Source organism: Monodon monoceros, unplaced genomic scaffold (genome assembly GCF_005190385.1).
Source record: "Monodon monoceros isolate NGI ecotype Baffin Bay Population unplaced genomic scaffold, NGI_Narwhal_1 Super_Scaffold_19, whole genome shotgun sequence".
NCBI lineage: Eukaryota > Metazoa > Chordata > Mammalia > Artiodactyla > Monodontidae > Monodon > Monodon monoceros.
Window position 1 is genome coordinate 26,224,624 of NW_021703775.1, and position 22,193 is coordinate 26,246,816.

Here is a 22,193-nt window from a genome sequence, read left to right on the forward strand (position 1 = left end):
TTATTTTCAAGGGCAATGAAAACTTTTTGATGAGGAGATTAACATGATCAAAACTTTTTCTGAAGCATTTGTTTAAAAACAGCAAAAAAGCTCGTAAATTTTCAAATACAGTATTTGCCCAGAATACAATATAACTTCTGAAAAAGAATCAATACACAAAAAAGAGAAGTGGCTAATTATACTCCAAAATATGTTTCTATTTATACTTGTGGCAGACTACCAGCTGTCCTCTGAAATCCATTTTCCTTTTCCTCTAAAATAGAACCTGACTTAGCTGGGCATACCATAATAGAGATATTTCCCAGCCTCCCGGGCAACATAGGTTGGTGTGACCACGTGAATAAGTCTGGCCAATAGGATGGAAGGGGAATGGTACATTTAACTTTCGAGAAGTATTTAAAGGAAGAAATACACTTTTTTCTTTTTCCTTTTTTTTTTTTTTTTTTTTTTGTGGTACGCGGGCCTCTCACTGCTGTGGCCTCTCCCATTGCAGAGCACAGGCTCCGGACGCGCCGGCTCAGCGGCCATGGCTCATGGGCCCAGCCGCTCCACGGCATGTGGGATCCTCCCGGACCGGGGCACGAACCCGTGTCCCCTGCATTGGCAGGCGGACTCCCAACCACTGCGCCACCAGGGAAGCCCTCTTTTTCCTTTGTTTTCCTTTTTGCTGGCTGGAATACGTGTCTGACAACTACAGCATGAGAATGGAGGCTAAAATGTTGAAGCAAAAGGAGAGAAAGGGCTTTGTTCCCTGATACTCTTTTCTGTCTTCTTTAAACCAATGTCATTTTGTTTTTGTTTTCATCTCTCAGAGCCGAAACTATCCTAAACGAAACACACTTTTACAGGCATTTTTAATCAGCACAGTCCTACCAAAGTAAATTAACTGGGTAGGTAGTTAGGAAGTAAACAAGCTAAATTCCTGAAGAACAAAGGCCTATATAAAACAATTTTATTAGAGAATTAGCATCTCATGGCAACAAATGTTTTTATCAGTAGAATTTTTAAAAGTCCATTATGTGAATTTCTGGCAATGCGATTAATTTGTGTATAATATTCATAAAGTTCTCCAAAAATATCTCAAGGAGCTTTAAAAATGTTAGTTTTACCTGCCAGTGTACACCAAAAGTTGCAGCTAACATCCTATTTCACGTGTGAACAAGATGGAGGGTTGAAGAGAGCAAGAATATATAATATTTTTCTATTTATATTCATTTTAGAAGGTCAGAATAAAACAATAGGCAGATGATTCAGTTCCACTACCTGTAATGTCTTTCTGCAAGGATTCTTTTTCTTCAGATCGAGAAGCCTCGGTCACTGCCCTTTTACTGTAGATCTCCTTTTTCTGGTTTTTGTCTGAAGGGTCCTCATCCCCAGTGATAAGAACTTGAACTTGAGCATCTGGAATAATGATGTCATTTGATCCCAGGGAGAAGGAAAAGATAACACAAGCAAGTAATCCACCCCTTGCACCCCAAACAAAAACCAAAACAAAAACCTCTTTATATATTAGGAAAAAAAGCATCTCTTAGGCTCAACCATGTAAAAGCTGTGACAGTTTTAAGGACTTTATAACATATGACAGTTTTGGGGGGTTTGGAAAGTTTTCCATATTTTTCTGTGTACAATCACTTTAAACAAAATCTGTTCTTTGCTGTTTTGATGCAACAGCTAAAAAAAAAAATCCAGATCAGTTATCTTTCAAAGTAGCAAAGTACATCTGAACAAGACTATTCAAAATTTTTGTCACTTAGGGGGCAAATTTTGATATTTCATATAATCCTAGAAAAGCATCTATATCATCTAGATTTTATATATAGTACTTATATAATTCTTTAAAATCTCCTGACGTTAAATTTGTCTAATGCTTTATATTTTCTTTCTGTTTTTCTTGGTCATACTTGCTAGAGATTTATCTACCTTATTGGTCTTTTAAAATCAGCTCTTTTTCTTTTTTTTTTTTGCGGTACGCGGGCCTCTCACTGTTGTGGCCTCTCCCATTGTGGAGCACAGGCTCCGGACGCGCAGGCTCAGTGGCCATGGCTCACGGGCCCAGCCGCTCCACGGCATGTGGGATCTTCCCAGACCGGGGCACAAACCCGTGTCCCCTGCATTTGCAGGTGGACTCTCAACCACTGCGTCACCAGGGAAGCTTTCTTTTCTTTTTTATTGTATGAGAAAACGCAAGTGCAAAATAATAATGTTGGTAAATAAATTAAAAATCACCAATACAACAACTAGGATAGTTATCAAGCAGTTAATACGGTTATATGTTTTTTACAATGGATTGACAAGAGATTCATTTCCTATCTCTAAGAATGAATATTTTTCAACAAAGCAGTCAGAAAGGCAATAGAGATTATGAAAAACAACATAATGAACACCAATGTGTCTACTATAGAGCTTAAGAAATAAGATAAAACATTACAGATATAATGATATAATGATAATGATACCCTGTGTAAAGCCTCAATGATACCATTCTCTCTTTTCAGTAGCAACCTTAAGCTCAATTTAGAGTTCATCAATCTCAAGGATGTTCTTGAACTTTTTACTACACAGTGCTGCATGTATTAGTCAACAATGTACTGGATTGTTCTGCACGTCTTTAAACTTTATATAAAGGGTATAATACTGTGTACCTTTAAGTAACTTGCCTTTTACACTCAGTATTACGGCTGGGGGATTTACTCATAGTGACTCTAATTAACTCATTCTCAGTGTTATGTAGAATTCTATGGAATTAATATATCAATTTTCACCTGTTGGTAAACTTTAGGCTATTTCTAATTTTTTTTTTTTTTTTTTTTTTTTTTTGTGGTACGCGGGCCGCTCACTGTTGTGGCCTCTCCCATTGCGGAGCAAAGGCTCCGGACGCGCAGGCTCAGTGGCCATGGCTCACGGGCCCAGCCACTCCGCAGCATGTGGGATCTTCCCGGACCGGGGCACGAACCCGTGTCCCCTGCATCAGCAGGCAGACTCTCAACTACTGCGCCACCAGGGAAGCCCTCTAATTTTTTAATATTGAAAAGCATTACAATGAACATTACTATAAAATTTCTTTGTAGGTTGTATGAGTTTCAAATATCTTCTCTCAGTCTGTGTCTTGTCTTTGAATTATTTATGATGTCTTTCGGTGCACAAAATTTTTCATTTTAATAATACCACTTATTTTCTTTTTCCTTCATGGTCTGTGCTTTGTGTGTCTTATTTAAGAAATCATTCTTTCATGGTCAAAGGTCATCTGAATTCTAAAAGCTTAAAGTTTTCTTTTTACATTTAATATCATTTGGACTACATTTTTGTTTAATGTGCAGCAGGGATCTATCTGATTTTATTTTTTCTTACATATATAATCAATGGCCCAAACACTATTGAATAGTTCACCCTTTCTCCAGGATTGTTATGTCATCTGTATCATATATTAGTTTCCACATTCATGGGTGTGTTTCTGGGTCAACATGTTGTTCCACTTTTGTTTATTCCTTTGCAAGTGAGGTCTTAAACATATATATTATATATATATATAAATTATATATAAATTTTATATATGCATACACACACACACACACACACACACACACACACGTCTTTTGATGTCTGGTATAGCAAGTTCCCTTACCTTATTCTTTAAATATACTTCTTGAATTTCCAAAAAATTTTGGCATCAGCCTGTCAAGTTCCATGAAAAAATCTACTGGAATTTTGAGTAGCAATTCATTGAATTTATTTAAGTCTTCCTTAATATATTTCAATGAAGCTTTATCATTTTCTCTAGTTTTTCATGTCCTTTGTTAGATTCATTTCTAAGTACTTATTTTTTGTTGTTTTTTAAAAAAGTATCTTAAAAAATCTTTTGCATTATGTATCAGAAGACATGTACCAAAAAATGCACAGAGAACTCAGTTAATTGTTAAAAAGTGAACATGTACCCAGGTTAAAAAAAAAAAAAAATCTGCCTATAACCCTATATGCTCTCCCCTCATTCTTTCAATCTCCCTCAGGCTGAGCATAACACCCCATTTTAAATGCAACAAATTACTTATTTCTGAACTTTATATAAATGGAATAATACAGCACATAGCCTTTATGTCTTGCTTTCTTCTCTTACATTATATTTGTGAGATTCGTTAAGTGTTAAAACATATATTTGTCTTTTACTCAGTCTCATTTACTGGTTACTATTCAACAGTGTTAATATGGTACAATTCACTCATACTACTGGAAAAATAATGGCATAATAAATATAAAAATAATGGCATCTGGGTAATTGCCAGTTTGGAGCTATTACAAAAACTGCTGTAAAGAATATTCATGTGAAAAAAAAAAAAGAATATTCATGTGGCAGAGGAGACACCACCGCAGTTGCCGCTACCTCCGGGATTTCTGGTTCTTTTCTCTTCGCCTTAAATTCGGGTGTCTCTTATGAATAATCAAAAGCAGCAAAAGGCAACGCTATCAGGCCAGCGTTTTAAAACCAGAAAAAGAGATGAAAAAGAGAGGTTTGACCCTACTCAGTTTCAAGACTGCATTATTCAAGGCTTAACTGAAACTGGTACTGATTTGGAAGCAGTAGCAAAGTTTCTTGATGCTTCTGGAGCAAAACTTGATCACCGCCGATATGCAGAAACACTCTTTGACATTCTGGTGGCCGGTGGAATGCTGGCCCCAGGTGGTACACTGGCAGATGACATGATGCGTACAGATGTTAGTGTGTTTGCAGCACAAGAGGACCTAGAGACCATGCAAGCATTTGCTCAGGTTTTTAACAACTTAATCAGGTGCTACAAATACCTGGAGAAAAGTTTTGAAGATGGAAGTTAAAAAGCTGCTGCTGTTCTTAAAGGGTTTTTCAGAGTCGGAGAGGAACAAGCTGGCTATGTTGACTGGTGTTCTTCTGGCTAATGGAACACTTGATGCATCCATTCTTAATAGCCTTTATAATGAGAATTTGGTTAAAGAAGGGGTTTCAGCAGCTTTTGCTGTAAAGCTCTTTAAATCATGGATAAATGAAAAAGATATCAATGCAGTAGCTCCACGTCTTCGGAAAGTGAGCATGGATAACAGACTAATGGAACTTTCTCCTGCCAATAAACAAAGCGTTGAACACTTCACAAAGTATTTTACTGAGGCAGGCTTGAAAGAGCTTTCACAGTACGTTTGGAATCAGCAAACCACAGGAGCTCGTAAGGAACTCCAGAAAGAACTTCAAGAACAGATGTCCCGTGGTGATCCATTTAAGGATGTAATTTTGTATGTCAAGGAGGAGATGAAGAAAAACAACATCCCAGAACCAGCTGTCATTGGAATAGTATGGTCCAGTGCAATGAGCACCGTGGAATGGAACAAAAAAGAGGAGCTTGTAGCAGAGCAAGCCATCAAGCACTTGAAGCAATACAGCCCTCTACTTGCTGCCTTTACAACTCAAGGTCAGTCTGAGCTGATTCTGTTACTGAAGATTCAGGAGTATTGCTATGACAACATTCATTTCATGAAAGCCTTCCAGAAAATAGTGGTGCTTTTTTATAAAGCTGAAGTTCTGAGTGAAGAACCCATTCTGAAGTGGTATAAAGATGCACATGTTGCCAAGGGGAAAAGTGTCTACCTTGAACAAATGAAAAAGTTTGTAGAGCGGCTCAAAAATGCTGAAGAAGAATCTGAGTCTGAAGCTGAAGGAGGTGACTGAATTTGAAACTACACCCTCAGTAAAGCAAACAGGAGTTGTAGATAAAATATCATGTCTCATGTGTCCTGGTTCTTATATCTTCCTACCTCCCTATATCAAGCATGATATAAGGGCTTTCATGGCAAATTTTAACTGTTTCTACGGTTACTGGAAGTGTTGGATTTAGTTTCTGAAACCATGTTTTAAGTAGCTACAGGAGCTACAGATTTGAATTTCATGTTGCATTAGTCTTTTCACTTATCTTCTACCTCCTGTATTTTCTACTGTAATAATGTAATTTAAGGCCTTCCACAATGAACAGTTCACTTTTCCCCTGGGCTTTCTATATAAAGTTTTCAAGATATGATTTGGTTAAAAATAATTTGTTATAAAAATTGTTTGCAAATTAAACTGTAAAAGTAAAAAAAAAAAAAAAAAAAAGAATATTCATGTGTGTCTTGGTGCTCATGCACATCCTTTCCTGTGGAGTATATAGTTAGGAACAGAACTGCTCTGTTATGCTTTTGTGTAACTTAGTAGATAATGGCAAATTGCTTTCCAAGGTCACTCTACCAATTTACATTCTTACCAGCAGTGAATAAGTACTGTTTGTTCTATATTCTTACCAACACAGTATTAACTTTTTCATTTCAGCCATTTTAATGGGTATGCAGAGATATCTTACTGTGGTCTTAATTTGCAATTCCCTGTTGATGAATTAAGTTGAATATTTTGCATATGTTCATTGGCTACTGGATAGTCTCTTTTATAAAAAGTACCTATTCAAGCCTTCTGTCCTTTTTAAAAACTGGATTGCCTAACTTTTTCATACTATTTGTATGAGTTCTTTTTATATTCTGGATAGAAGTCCTTTATGAGATATGTATTGCAAATATCTTCCCCACTCTGTGGCTTGCCTTTTACTCTTTTATTTGGTGTTTAATTAATAGAATCCCTTAATTTAATGTGGCATATCTGTCAGTTTTTTCTTTTATGGCTACTATTTTTTTGGGGTGGGGATCCAATTTAATAAATGTTTTCCCATTCCAAGATTGTGAGGACATACTCCTCTGTATTTTCTTGCAGAAGACTGACCTATCCATCTACCTATGCCTTTCGTATTTAAATCTGAAGTATATGGAATTGATTTTGGTGTACAGTGTAATGTAGGGGGGGTCATAGTTCTATTTTTTTCCTAACATCCAATTTACCTAACATCATTTTACTGAAAAGATCATCTTTTCCCCCACCATACTGCAGTGGTACCTTTACTGTAAATCAGGTGTCCATATACGTGAATCTGGAATATTCTCTTCTATGGTCAGCCTATTTATTCTTGTGCCAACATCACACTGTCTTAATTACTAAAGTTTCATAATAAGCTTTGATACTTGGTAGTGTAAACCTTCTAGATTCTTTTTCAATTTTTTATTATTTGTATTTAAGGGTGTAACGTTACCCCTAATCACTTTGGCTATCTTCTATACATTTTGAGAGCAGAATTTTATTATTATTTAGTTTTAAATATATTGTAACTTCCAGTATGACTTTAACTTCTGAGTTACTTAGAATTACATTTTTAAATTTTCAAATACATATTTATTATTATATATATATAATATTTACATATTAGGTATACTAGTTTCCTAGGGCTGCCACAATAAATTACTACAAACTGAGTGGCTTAAAACAAAATAAATTTATTCTCCCACAGATCTGGAGTTTAGAAGTCGAAATCAAAGTGTCAGCAGGAACATGGTCTCTCAAAAGTCTATCTGGGAGAATCTTTCCTTGTCTCTTCCAGCTTCTAGTGACCCCTAGTGCTCCTGGCTTTGGACAGCATGATTCCAATCTCTGCTCCTGTCTTCACATGGCCTCCTCTCCTCTTTTTATAAATACACTAATCATTGGATTTAAGGCCCACCCTACATCCAGGATGATATAACCTAGAGATCTTTAACTAATGACATCTGCAAAGACCCTATTTCCAAATAACATCACATTCTGAAGTTTCCTGTGGACATGAATTTTGGGGGGATTACTACTTAACCCATAAAACAGATTTTTGTTTCATTTTGTTATTCCATGTTTTTATTGTTGAGTTCTACTTTAGCTACACTGTAGTCAAAGAAGCTGTTCTGTTTGAACATCAATTCTTCAAAACCAACAGCTTCATCAATTTTTCTAAGTGTTCCATGTGTTCTTAAAAAAATGAAAAGTTCTCTATAGTAAGTCAAACTTTTAAATTCCATTTTTAAATCTTGTCTACTTTAATTTTCTTTCCTGGTCTCTCACTTTCTGATAGATATGTATTGTTGGGTTTACCTATATTTTCCTGTCATTTTTCCTGCATACAAGTTTGAGTAAAAGAAAATAAACTCAAATTTTATCTTATTGGTATATTTGAGACTTTTGTTATTATGAGGTAAACTCATAATATATATTAATATTTTTTGGCCTGGAATTTTATTTTGTCAATATTAACATTGCTCATTAGCTTTATTTTAGTTAGTATTTGCCAAATATATCATTTTCCATCTCTTCCATGTTTTGGGAGGTAAGGCAAAATAAACTGTAATCTAATCAAAAGAACATATACAAATGGTTTTGAAAGTCAAATAGTTCCAGTAAACTTATAACAGAAATCAACAGTTTTCAAATACCACCAATTTATTTAGCCATTTCTTCTAGTATCACTATCCTTGTTTCCAAATAACATGCCTTTATATTGCTGTATCCTTTTTAGTTCCAGAAATTATTTTTTATTTCCTTCTATGATCAATATGGATTTACCTTTTATAGAACTTTCCTGTCACACCCATATTCCCTCAATCTATCTTCTGAAAAGTTTTAGCCCTATATTAATGTTCATTGTTTATATATTATGTAAATTGTAGTCATGATGATTAAATCAATATTCAGTGATTGTGTTATGTTTCTATTATTCACAGTTAAACCAACTAGTATACTGTAATCACATTTATTTTCTTTTACAAAGTTTTGCTTTTACTGAGGAGTTAATAATTGCCTATTTTTGCATTTGCTATGTTTCTATATACCAATCCCTACATCATCCTCATAAATGTAAATAGAACTGAAAATCTCTTCTAAATACAGTCAACTACATAAGGTATTCTATCAACTCGACCTTTTTCTTACAGTCCTCAATCTGAACTTGTTCTAGATCTTCTGTACCACTGCTGCAATGGCAATTCCTTTCCCCTCTCTTCTATGTTGGCCCCATTTCCTCCATCCCATGTTTTCCTTTAAAAAAAAATTAAATCTACTCCTTCATTTTATTTAGTGAAATAATTTTCCCTCAGAATTTCAAGGCATTACTCCTTTGGTTTCTAGTTCCATGTATTATTTTTGAAAAGCTTAATGTCAGTCTAATTTGCATTTCTTTATATGGTACCTGTTTTCTTTCTGGAAGCTTTCAGAATCTCTCTCCTTGCCAGTGTTTCAAAATTTCAAGGTCATGTGCCCTGGTGTGGATTTTTATGTACATGACAGTTCCTATTAGCATGGAAATTCATATCCTTCAGTTTTGGAATTTATTCCTATACTAGTCCTTTGAGTTCTTCTTTTCTATCTTCTCTATTATCTCTATGGAACATCTGTTTTTGATGTTGACCCTCTGGGGCCAATCTTGAATTTTTTTTCATTTTCCCTTCTTTTTATGTTGTTTCCTAACAGATTTCCTCACTTTTATATTCCAATCCTTCTACTGAGGTTTTTACTTCTGATATATTTAATGGGCTCACTTAGCTATTATACAAAAGTCACTATTCAATTTCCCCCAGCAAGTATCTTCCCCCTATTCTTCTTAATCCTTTAAAGTGAGAGGCTCTGAGGCTGGGCTTCTCCGAACGGTGAAATAAGAGGACTTTTCCTTAGGATGTTAAGTCTGGAAATAGACCAACAATAATAGTAGCAGTGGACCCACATAACAAGTGGGAAGTTATAGGGGTCCCTCAGTGAACAAAGCCCAACTTATTTCACACACATCATCCTTACCAAATGCAAACTAGAGGTGAGTTATATTTGGTAAGTTCATTGTGCAGACTTCTGATGGAGTTCCCTTAGTCTATCACTTTGTTCCCTGCCAATTTTTCTATATCCACCTCCTTCTCAATTGTCTGACAGTGGGATCACAGGGTTATCTATATGTACCAAATTACCACTAGTATATAGCTTGTATATGAGAGTTTTCATTTATGAACTACATTTTGCAAAAATATTTGCCTTTCTATTTACTTGGCAGCCTCAATGTTAACTGGCAGATGTACTTCTTTTATCTTATTTCAAAAGACTTCAAAATGCTTTTCAGTGCAACAAAAAGTTATCTGGAAGAATAAATGTGTGCACTTTAGCAAGCAGCCTTTCATTCGGTTTCCTCATAAAAGCATTAACAACATCACATGAAGTCATTAACACTATGCCAAAACTGGAACATAGAGCCAGCCTATGTTTGAATACTGCCCCGGGATCAGTAGGTCCTATTTGCCTAATAGCTATGCACAGGAATAAAAAACTGTAAATGCAACAAAGCAACACATGCAAGTATACATGTAGAAATTTCAGTGGCTCCTGGAATTTTTATTTAATAAATACTATTGTGCATCAGTTAAAGAAGCACAATGTCAGGGATGCAAAGGAAAAACAATCATGCAGATTCCTAAAGATTAAAAGCTTTTATAAAACAGTGGGACCTATATCTGGGGGCAAGGATGAAAATTCAAATACCCACAGTCACCAGACTGACAAGGTAGATGTATGAAGTGGATTGAGTCCGAGACTCGTGGGGACTGAAGCCAACAGGAGAATGTATGTCCTCTCTGCAGAGGACAACCATGCCTCAGGGTCAACTGATAACTGCCATGGAGGAATACAAGTTGAGTGCCACTACATATTCTGACTTCTCAAGGGAAGCCCCAAATCTTATTTTTAGATGTTGGCAGCAAAATTTTTAAAAATTTAAAACACCATGTGAGCCATACACTTTCCTGCAGAATCTAACCTATGAGACATTAGTTTGTACCATCTGACAGATAAATTCATGAGGCATTTTAATCAAGATTTTCTATGAATTTTAGTCTTTAAAACATACTTAAATGGATATTATTTCATTTCAAAAGTTGCAGTATATTTTCCATAGTGAAAATAAAGTCTACAGTTTTCAAAAATCTAAAGCATTTAAAAAGATTTTATATTTTCCTTCTTGTACATATCCAATAAAACAGCTAGGAGAAAAGTTTGCATTAACAAAGCAGAAAAAAAAGAAAGCCTGAACAATACTCTCATTTAAGATGAACAGGAAACAAAAAGGCCACAGAGGGCTTCCCTGGTGGCGCAGTGGTTGAGAATCTGCCTGCCAATGTAGGGGACACGGGTTCGAGCCCTGGTCTGGGAAGATCCCACATGCCGCGGAGCAACTGGGCCCGTGAGCCATAACTACTGAGCCTGCGCGTCTGGAGCCTGTGCTCCGCAACAAGAGGTCGCGATACTGAGAGGCCCATGCACTGCAATGAAGAGTGCCCCCGCTCGCCGCAACTAGAGAAAACCCTCGCACAGAAACGAAGACCAACACAGCCAAAAATAAAGAAAGAAAGAGAGTTCCTTTAAAAAAAAAAAAAAAGGCCACAGAATACACAAAGCCAATCCAGTCACCTGCATTATCTTTCTGAAAGGGTTTTTTCCCCATTGACAAGGATGCCTTAGTTACCACCCTCTTACTGTAGATTCCCTCTTTATGTTTAATGTTAACAGTGTCTGCCAGGTCATCATCCCTTGTGCCTAGCACGTGAGCCGGGAAGTCTGGAGCAATGGCATCATTGGATCCTACAGAAAAATGGAAAAGTAGTACAGTTAACACAAGTACAGATTGAAGAAAGACAAAAAATTTACCTCTTAAACCACTTCTATAAAAAAGGCACTACCAAAAAAAAAAAAAAAAGGCACTACCATGGGAGTGTTACAGGGTAATCAGAAGGAGACATCAGTCAAACTGAAGCTGTCAGAAATGTACAATATTGCAACAATATACTGGAGAAGCAAATGACATAAGAGGAGACATATAAATTAGAAGGGAGACAATTTCTGGCTCAGGAACGTTTTCAGAGGAGGAGAAAATAGTTTGTACCTTGGAAAATAAATAGGCTTTTTGAAATATGGAGAGGAAGAAACAAAGGCATTTTAGGTAGAGGTTACAGCATTAGCAAAGACCAGGAAGCAGGAAAACAGATTAAACAAAAAAGTCAGATACTTTTGTGGTCAGACTGTATTATGGACTACATTAAAGACAGTGGTGGGAGATACTAAAAATTGTTTGGGGTCTTCCCTGGTGGCGCAGTGGTTGAGAGTCTGCCTGCCGATGCAGGGGACACGGGTTCGTGCCCCGGTCCGGGAAGATCCCACATGCCACAGAGCGGCTGGGCCCGTGAGCCATGGCCGCTGAGCCTGCGCGTCCGGAGCCTGTGCTCCGCAACGGGAGAGGCCACAACAGTGAGAGGCCCACGTACCACAAAAAAATAAAAATAAAAAATTGTTTGGGACAAAATTCAGCAGGGCATGGAATCCCAAGCTAAAGGGGTAAAGAGTGTAAATTTTACCGTACATGAAATGCAACATCATTAAAGATTTTTTAATAAAGAGAACTGCAATCAGTTACATTTTAGGAAGCTTAATCTGACAATAATACAAAAGACAAAACATTGTAAGGAAAATTTTATGTGATAAAGTAAATACAAGATTTGAAAGTAACTTTACTTTCTTTAAAATATATTTCAATATTCTTAAAACCACTAATATAGGAACTGATAAGAGAAGTTTATCCATGTCACATATAAGAGACAAAAGAACATCTCTGGATGTACAAGAGTTTATAGTAACTATAGAATTATCTTCTACAAAGATGCTTTTCTTTCTTAACTGGTACTCCATACTTCATGCATTTTCTAAGCACCTAAAATGTGTATGGCAATAAAAGCTGGGTAAGTATCAGTTCATTTGTACAGTATAAATATAAATAAGTCATGAGTTATATTTCAGGACAGATTGCAAGGATCCTATTAAGCCTTCCGGGTCATATGTACACTGAGCTTTTCTTTGCTTCCGTGGCATCACGTTCTTTTATTTGCTCCCTACCTCTCTGGTAAATCCTTAGTGTCCTTTCTTCCACCAAATCTCTCAATGCTGGAGTTCCTCAAGGGGTCAGAACTGGGTTCTCTTCTCTTCCTGGATGAACTCATTGATCATCAATGTATGGAACACTACATGTGGATGACCAACAAATATATATCTCTAGCTGGAACCTGTTTTCTGAGCTTCAGATTCTAGCATTCAGGACACAGCTAGCCTCTAAAGCATTTGGAGGAAAAATTAGAAAAAGATGTCCCTTCCTCATAAAAAAAAAATTTTATATATTATGATACAACACAAACAACTATACGTGAGGGTCTCTTCACCACCTCCCTTTATTCTCCAAAAGAGGTGATTATGTCAGGTTCAGAGTTAGGTAAGGAAGAATACTTAAGTTCCTGAGAGCAGTGCATGGATGTACAAGAGAATCAACCTCCTTGGAGCTGAGAGGTAGTTGAAAGAGAGTGTAGCCACACATATGTGTATATGCCATTGAATGTATGTGTACTTATTTTCCTGCATCTGTGCACAGCTGCAGAATGTGTGAAGATTTACGTTTCAGGCAGGAAGAGAGTTAACATTATTGCTCCAGAACTCTAACAGGAGATTTGGAATCTTCACACCTGGGTGTTTTCATAAAAAATGGCATATGTTTATGACGTGAACAGAGCCACCTTCTAGATAGTGCCCTTGCATACAAACTCAACTGTAAACATTCAATTTACATTCAATTGCAGGTTTAACATCTCTACATGGATGTGGAACAGAAATCTCATTTTTAACATGTCCAAAGCAGATATTTTGACCATCTTCTCCAAATCTGCTTCTTCCTCAGGCTTCTCCATCTCAGTAAATGGCACCTTTATTTACCCAGTTGCTTATTCTAGAAAACTAGAACTCATTTTTTTTTCACCTCCTTCTCCCTTACTCTCCATATTCTACTACCAAGTCCAGGAAGAACTATTTCCTAAAAATAAGTTCAATGTGTCCACTTCTCTCCATCTCTGTCATCATCACTCTAATCCTAGGTGCTACCACTTCTGACACTAATTACTGCAACAGCCTTCAGCTAACTGGTATCCTCACTTCTACTTCTTGACCCTCCCTTCACCTGGGCTCCTTGCCTTTCCATCCACAAGCTATCCTCCATATAGCAGCCTGAAAAAAATTTACAAATGTAAATCAAACCACAGTTGCCTACTAGAAGAAAGTTCAAATGCCTTAATATGGTTTACACAACCCTGGATCATCTTGAACCTACCTATCTTTAACCCTATCTAGCCACAGCTCTGCTCTACCCACACTGCCTTCTTCTCACTTGTCAAATGCATCAAACTTTCCGGTTTCTGGAGCTCCTCCCATTCTGTTCCCTTCCGCCAGAACACTCTCACTCCCCACTCTCCGCCTGCCTAACTTACCTATATCCTCTAGATCTCAGCTCAAAAGTTTCTTCTTTGGAAAGGCCTTCATGGGCTCCTAAAACTAAACTGGATCCTTTTACTCTCTTAAAACTCTTCTTTATTTTCCTAACTCGTCATTTGTAATTATGTATTTATTTGTATCTATTTGTTAATATGTGTCTCTCCACTTGAACATGATCATAGGGGGCATGTTTATTTTGCACAGCGGTACAAATGTAGCACCTAGCACAGTATCTGCCAGAAACACGGTAAGAACATTAATACTTTTTTGGTTGAAGAACAAATGAACATAAGCTGAAAGTTTCTGTGACCTTAAAAAAAAAAATAACCTGCTCGTTGCAGAAAATTCAGAAAAGTAAGCAGAAAACAAACAAACCAAAAAACTCGACCATACTTTGGTTATAGATCCTTCTAAATGAATATATAGTGGGATCAAAATGTATATACTTTCAGTACCTTTTTTTCCCACCCAAATAGAGATATATTTTATTTAAATGGAATTTAAAGTCAGCATATAAAGTGAAAAAACATGCAGGGTCAAAATCATCTTTGAAGGTTGAAATTGATATCTTGTCTGCTCAATAAATCCATCAGAGTCCACTTTTTCCCCCTGGCTTGTAACAAATCACTGTGCCTGCATCTAAGCACCTGATGAAGTACCTGACTAGTGTTTAGAGACCACATTGTACTAAAAACACTTAAACTCTAGAATCATACTCAGGGAAGCAAGTTAAAAGATGCTTAAACTATAAAAGTCAAATGCTGACAATGAACTTCGAGAACTGAGGTTTCCCACCTCTCATTTCAAACTCTCTCATGATAATATGCTGATAAGAGTGTGGAGGGTACAACACACTTGTACTTTTAAGATTCATTCTCCTCTTCTCTTTTTGTTAAATACATGTAATTGAACTTTTTTAAATGCATGTGTGACATAATGCCAACGTACGCCAAAATTACTTATCATAGTTAAAGATATTTCATCGTAATCCATTCATCTGACTTATTTATGCTATCTTAAAGTTTCTTGTTTCCTGTTTTTTTTTTGGCTGCGTTGGGTCTTTGTTGCTATGTGTGGGCTTTCTCTAGTTGTGGCAAGCGGGGGCTACTCTTCCTTGTGGTGCGCGGGCTTCTCATTGCAGTGGCTTCTCTTGTTGCGGAGCATGGGCTCTAGGCTCGCGGGCTTCAGTAGTCGTGGCATGAGGGCTCAGTAGCTGTGGTGCATGGACTTAGCTACTCCATGGCATGTGGGATCTTCCTGGACCAGGGCTTGAACCCGTGTTCCTTGCGATGGCAGGCAGATTCTTAACCACTGAGCCACCATGGAAGCCCCTCTTGTTTCCTGTTCTTGTTCTATGTTATTTTGCTAATTTTATATACTCAACAATAATTTGGAAGACAGATATCTAGTTTTAAAATTCTTTTAGAGGTCTTTTTTGGTAGCTTTTTTCCATTGTGGTAAAATATACATAAAATTTACTATTTTAAATATTTTTAAGTATACAAGTTAAGGCATTAAGTATATTCACATTGTTGTGCAATCATCACACCATCAATCTCCAGAATTAACTCATTTTCCCAAATGGAAACTCTGTACCTTTTAAACAATAACTCCCTTTTCCTCCTCCTCCAAGCCTTTTGTGACTGGCTTGTATTACTTAGCACAATGCCTTCAAAGTCCATCCACAGTGTAGCACATGTCAGAAATTCACTCCTTTTTAAGGCTGAATAATATTCTATTGTATGTATGTGTCACATTGTATTGATCCATTCATCAGTTCATAGACATCTGGATTGTTCTCACCCTTTGGCTATTGTTAATAATGCTGCTATGAACCTGGCTGTTCAAAACCTGTTCAAATCCCTGCTTTCAATTCTTTTGGGTATATACTTAGAAGCAGAATTGCTAGATCATATAGTAATTCTATGCTTAATTTTTTGAGGAACCACTACACTGTTTTCCACAGTGGCTATATCATTTTACATTCCCATCAGCAATACACAAGAGTTCCAATTTCACCATATCCCTGCTAACCCTTGCTCTTATTTCATAAAAGCCATCCTAATGGGTATGAAGTGGTATCTCTTTGTAGTTTTTATTTGCATTTCCTCCATGACTAATGATGTAAAACATCTTTTCACGTTCTTTTTGGCCATCTGTATCTTTCCTGGAGAAATGTCTCTTCAGATTCTGTGCTCATTTAAAACTTAGATTGCTTTTTGCTGTTGTTGAACTGTAAGAGTTCTTCATATATTATGGATAGTCATCTCTCATCAGATATATGAATTGCAAATGTTTTTCCCAATTCTGTGAGCAACCTTTTTACTATGTTGATAGTGCTTTTTTTGGGGCACACAAGTTTTAAATTTTAATCAAGTCCAATTTATTTTTTATGAAAACTTCTTTAACCTATCTGATCACCAAGTCATGAATAAAATGACACCTCTTTAGTCAAAAAGACAAAAAATACAATTGTTTTTTCTTTTCATGCCTTTCATTCCAAAATTAACTTTTGGCATTTTTTTTCCCACCTTGTAACTAAATTTTCTATTTAGATGAGTGTTGTGTTAAACTGACTTCAAAGTTCACCACTGATCACTTTCAGCACTGCTTCATTTCTCTGTAATGAATTCTTCATTTTGATTCATCTCTTCAGCTGGGTGAGTCTTCAAGTGAATTTTTCAAGAAGGTACAGAGGTTGAATATACTTTCTAGCTGCTGTGTACTTGTGAAAATGTCTCTTCATTGTCATACTGCTTAATGAAAATGCACTGGGTCCATAAATCCTTGAATTTTCCCAATAAATACAGATTTGGTTCCATTATTTTTACATTTAGTATTTTAAATAAGCCTGATATCAGAATAAATTTTGGTCTAACTTTTTTTTTAATTGTATATTTATGGGATTTTTTTCTTTTCTTTTTTTTTTTTTGGCGGTACGCGGGCCTCTCACTGTTGTGGCCTCTCCCTTTGCGGAGCACAGGCTCCGGACGCGCAGGCTCAGCAGCCATGGCTCACGGGCCCAGCCGCTCCGCAGCATATGGGATCTTCCCAGACTGGGGCACGAACCCATGTCCCCTGCATCGGCAGGCGGGCTCTCAACCACTGCGCCACCAGGGAAGCCCTCTTTTTATTTTGACTCAAAAATCTTTTTCTGATATGTATCTCAGTCTCTGACTTTCCCCTGGATTTTTAAGACAATTTTCAATCTGCATACAGTGTTCCCCTTTTCAGGAGAGGGATGTTTTATTCAATTAAGTGTTTGAATATTACTTTCTTCCTCAGCTACAGATATAGTTCTTGGTTTGGTTTACTTAGCTATGTTTCTTATGTCTCTCATCATCTTTCACAGCATTTTCATTTTCTTCTTCTTTTTCCTCTGTAATTTTGCAGACTCTCAGATTTGTCCTCATCACTAATTTAACTTCCTTCATGTTAATTCCACCCTTTCTTGCCTGCAAAATGTATTTTAAATCTGTTACCAAATCTTTACAGTTTTAGGCAGTCTTTTCCTTCATATGTTCATTCCTGCCCCCCCCACTTTTTTTCAAAGTGAAGACAAAACATAAAATTCACCAATTAAAGTAAGTGTACAATTCACTAGTTCTTAGTATTTTCACAACCAATATTGCTATCTAATTCCAGAACATTTCTGTCGTGCCCCCACAAAGAAATCTTGTATATGTTAGCTGTTACTCCCTATTTTCCCCTCCCCAACATCCCCTGGCATCCACTAATCTACTTTCTGTCTATATGGATTTGCTTATTCTGGACATTTCATATACATGGAATTATACAATATATGACCTTTTGCTATTGGCTTGAAATATTTCTCCCTTTAACAGTATCAGTTTTTTGGACTTCCCTGGTGGTACAGTGGTTAAGAATCCACTGCCAATGCAGGGGACATGGGTTCGAGCCCTGGTCTGAGAAGATCCCACATGCGGCAGAGCAACTAAGCCCGTGTGCCAAAACTACTGAGCCTGCGCTCTAGAGCCCAAGAGCCACAACTACTGAAGCCCATGCACTTAGAGCCCGTGCTCCTCAACAAGAGAAGCCACCACAACAAGAAGCCCACGCACCACAACTAAGAGTAGCCCCTGCTCGCCACAACTAGAGAAAGCCCGTGCACAGCAACGAAGACTCAACGCAGTCAAAAATATAAATAAATTTATTTTGAAAAATAGTGTCAGGTTTTTTCATTTTAATTCTGTTAGTTTTTGTTTATGTATTTGGGACTTGCTTATACTGCATTTGTCTTTTAAGTCATATAGGAGAAAAACTGAATTACAAACAAAAATACATTTATACTGTCTTTTGTATTTACTTATGTAGTTACCTTTAGTACTTTTTTCATGTGGATTTAAGTTACTGTCTGGTGTCCACCATTTCATCTTGAAAAAAATCTCTTTAGTATTTTCTGTGGGTCAGTTTGCTAGCAGTCTTTCAACTGTTGTTTATCTGAGAATGTCTTAATCTCTCCTTCATTTTTGAAGGGTAGTTTTGCTAGGTACAGAATACTTGGTAGGCAGGTTTTTTTCCTTAGCTCTTTGCATATGTCATTGCAATGCCTTCTGGCCTCTATGGTTTCTGATGAAAAACCAGCAATTAGTCTTACTGAATATTCTTTGTACATGATAACTCCACTCTTGCTGCTTTAACACTGTCTTTGTCATTTGATGGTTTATGATGTATCTAGATCTGGATCTCTTTGACTGTATCATGCTTGGACTTCCTTGAGCTTTTGGGATGTGCAGATTAACAGCAGTCATCAAATTTGCGAAATTTTAGGCCATTATTTCTCCAAATACTCCTTCAGTCTCTTTTTCTGTCTCTTCATCTGGAACTCCCATTATGTATATAATAGGATGCTTGAAGGTGTCCCATAGGACTCTGAGATTCTGTTAATTTCTCTTCATTCTTTTTTCTTTCTGTTTCTCACACTGGATAATCTCAATTGGCCTATCTTCAAGTTCACTGATTCATTCTTCTGCCTGTTCAAATCTGATACTGAGCTTTCTCCAGTCAATTTTTTATTTCAGTTATTGTACTTTTCAACTACAGATCTTCTATTTGGTTCTTTTTTGTAATTTCTCTTTATTGATATTCTCTATTTGGTAAGACACTGTTCTTATACTTCTTTAGACATGATTTCATTTAGTTCTTTGAACATATTTTAAATAGCTATTTTAAAGTCTTCATTTAGTAAGTCCAATGTCTGAGATTCCTCACAGTTTCTAAACTGCTATTTTTCTTTTGTATGGACCATATATATTTTTTATTTTGAATTTCCATATCTTGTAACTTTTTGTTGAAAACTGGACATCTTAAAAAATATAATGTGACAACCCTGGAAATCAGAGTCTACTACCTCCCTAGGGTTTCCTGCTGTTGCTTTATGCTGTTTTTTTAAAGTAACTTTTCTGAACAAATTCTATAGAGTCTATGGAAGCTGCCACTCAACTAGCTTAGTGGTCAGCTAACGCCTAGATGGAGATATCCTTAAACATCTAGAAACAACAAATCTCCCAGTCTTTGCTGAGGGACTACGTGCACATAGCCGTGAACGCTGAGGGCAGGGAGTTATCAATTCTGCCTTAGCCTTCCCTTTCTTTTTGCCCAGAGCCTCAAGGGCAGCCAAAGTAAAGGGTAGGCCCCTCTCAGGTCTTTCCTCAGCATGCACTCAGGCCTGTGCACACTTGTGGTGTTCTAGAGTCCTAGGAATATGTCAATGCTTTTCAAAATATCTATGGACATCTCATCCTCAGTTTTTCCGTTAAAGCTGTTGGTCAGTCTATTGTTTGTCTCAAGTGTTATCCACTGCCTCATGCATTGTGGCATTAAAACACTTGCCTGGGGACTTCCCTGGTGGTCCAGGGGGTAAGACTCTGAGCTCCCAATGCAAGGGGCCCAGGATCGATCCCTGGTCAGGGGACTAGGTCCTGCAACTAAGGAGTCTGCATGCCGCAACGAAGATCCTGAGTGGTGCAACTAAGACCCGGCACAGCCAAAATAAATAAATAAAATAAATAAATATTTAAGAAACTAAAATAAAACACTTGCCTGTAAGTGTTTTTTGACAAACACCTCACACATAGACACAGAGGCTCATACACACTGGATAGCTCTGAGTAAGGTCAAATAAAGATAAGCCTTTTGAGTGGAGTCTTCCAGAGAGCCATCAGACAGGTCAAATACTGATAATTCTTTGGGAATGAAATTTTGAAAGAGGTCTAGCTCTGTTCTGCTCCCTCCAGTCCTGGGAATGCAGGCTGATATTTTTCAAGGTTATCGCTGAGCTGAGTGTGGCAATGAGAAGAGGGCAAGTTAAAATGCCACAAGCTTACTATTCCTATCAAGGTTCAGCCATTTTTCTTGAATAAATGCTTACTACAAAAGCTACAAGCCTTTGGTTAATTTCCAGAGTTTTGGAAAAGTTTTGCCAAAATTCTGTTGCTTTTATCACAGGGCAAAATTTTGGAGGTGTTTACTCCACCCTTTTTTTCTGCTATTAACTCTTCACTTTGTTTTAAAAATCCCAGCCAGTTCTCTCCCCATGGCTTTTTGCTCCTATTGACAGTAAGTATTAGTACATAAAGTATTTAAATGTCTTTAAATGAATATAAAAATAACATCTATATTATATATTGGTATGAGGTATAAAATGGCTTAAGAAAAAAAGACATAGTACCTAACTTCACAGAACTTACTGTCAGATATAAATGAAATCCTGTTACCACTTAAGAGTGTTACTTGGGGCTTCCCTGGTGGCGCAGTGGTTGAGAGTCCGCCTGCCAATGCAGGGGACATGGGTTCGTGCCCTGGTCTGGGAAGATCCCACATGCCACAGAGTGGCTGGGCCCGTGAGCCATGGCCGCTGAGCCTGCGCGTCCGGAGCCTGTGCTCCGCAACGGGAGAGGCCACAACAGTGAGAGGCCCGCATACCACACACACACAAAAAAGTGTTACTTGACCTAATGAGTAAATCTCTAACATCTATTGTACCTATATTCACAGAACTTACATATAAATGAAATCCTGTTACTACTTAAGAGTGTTACTTGACCTAATGAGTAAATCTCTAACATCTATCTCTTTCTTTGCGAGGTTACCTTTGCCTTGTTTTTTTGTTTTTGTTTTGTTTTTAGTTTATGTATTTTTATTTTTGGCTGCGTAGGGTCTTCGGTGCTGTGCATGGGCTTTCTCTAGTTGCGGTGAGTGGGGGCTATTCTTTGTTGCAGTGCGCGGGCTTCTCTTGTGGAGCATGGGCTCTAGGCGTGCGGGCTTCAGTAGTCGTGGCACATGGCTCAGTAGTTGTGGCTCGCAGGCTCTAAAGCGCAGGCTCAGTAGTTGTGGCGCACGGGCTTAGTTGCTCTGTGGCATGTGGGAACTTCCCAGACCAGGACTGGAACCCGTGTCCTCTGCATTGTCAGGCGGATTCTTAACCATTGTACCACCAGGGAAGTCCCTTTGTTTTTGTTTTTAAAAGAATTTTATGAGTTCAATTGTTTACTCATTCTCAACTGAAGAGAAATTATTTGGTCCAAATATCTGCAATGGTTTATGACTTGCCCTTGGCCCCAAACTCTAGCTGGATCTTTCTAATATCTATAGAATCACAACATACTAATAGACAATATCTATCAGAACAATTCCTAGGCTTTCATCTAGAGCAGCTCTACTGGTCTAAGAAACTATTATTTTCAACTGTCAACTCCCTCACTCTCAGAATAGTTGCAGAACATGATAAATGACAACCTCAAGTGTATATAGCTAACAGATCTCTTCTTGTCTAATTGATGCATTCAGTACTTTATTTATAGGGACAGTATATCTCAGGATACAATGTACCATCCCTGAGTCATTTTCTCTTCCCACTACTGTCCAATTTTTCTCAAAGTTAATGTCTCCAAAGGGAAGAGTTAGGATGTAAATGAACAGAAGTACACAGGAGGCCTCAAAAAAT

General features: G+C 37.3%; 1 protein-coding gene and 1 pseudogene across 8 annotated transcripts in view; one reads left to right on the forward strand and one right to left on the reverse strand.

The window, feature by feature from the left end:
- Window positions 1-22,193, reverse strand: part of ALMS1 (ALMS1 centrosome and basal body associated protein) — a 225,971-nt gene that overhangs the window by 60,789 nt on the left and 142,989 nt on the right. For all 7 annotated transcript variants that reach the window (XM_029232819.1, XM_029232815.1, XM_029232818.1 and 4 more), the window contains 2 exons: window positions 11,336-11,506; window positions 1,264-1,401 (listed from right to left, as the gene is read on the reverse strand). In XM_029232819.1, the coding sequence (XP_029088652.1) occupies window positions 1,264-1,401; window positions 11,336-11,506 (309 nt within the window). The remainder of the gene's footprint in view (window positions 1-1,263; window positions 1,402-11,335; window positions 11,507-22,193) is intronic.
- On the forward strand, window positions 1,414-9,350 carry LOC114901121 (annotated as a pseudogene). The gene has a single exon (XR_003795018.1). The product of XR_003795018.1 is annotated as a basic leucine zipper and W2 domain-containing protein 1 pseudogene (transcript).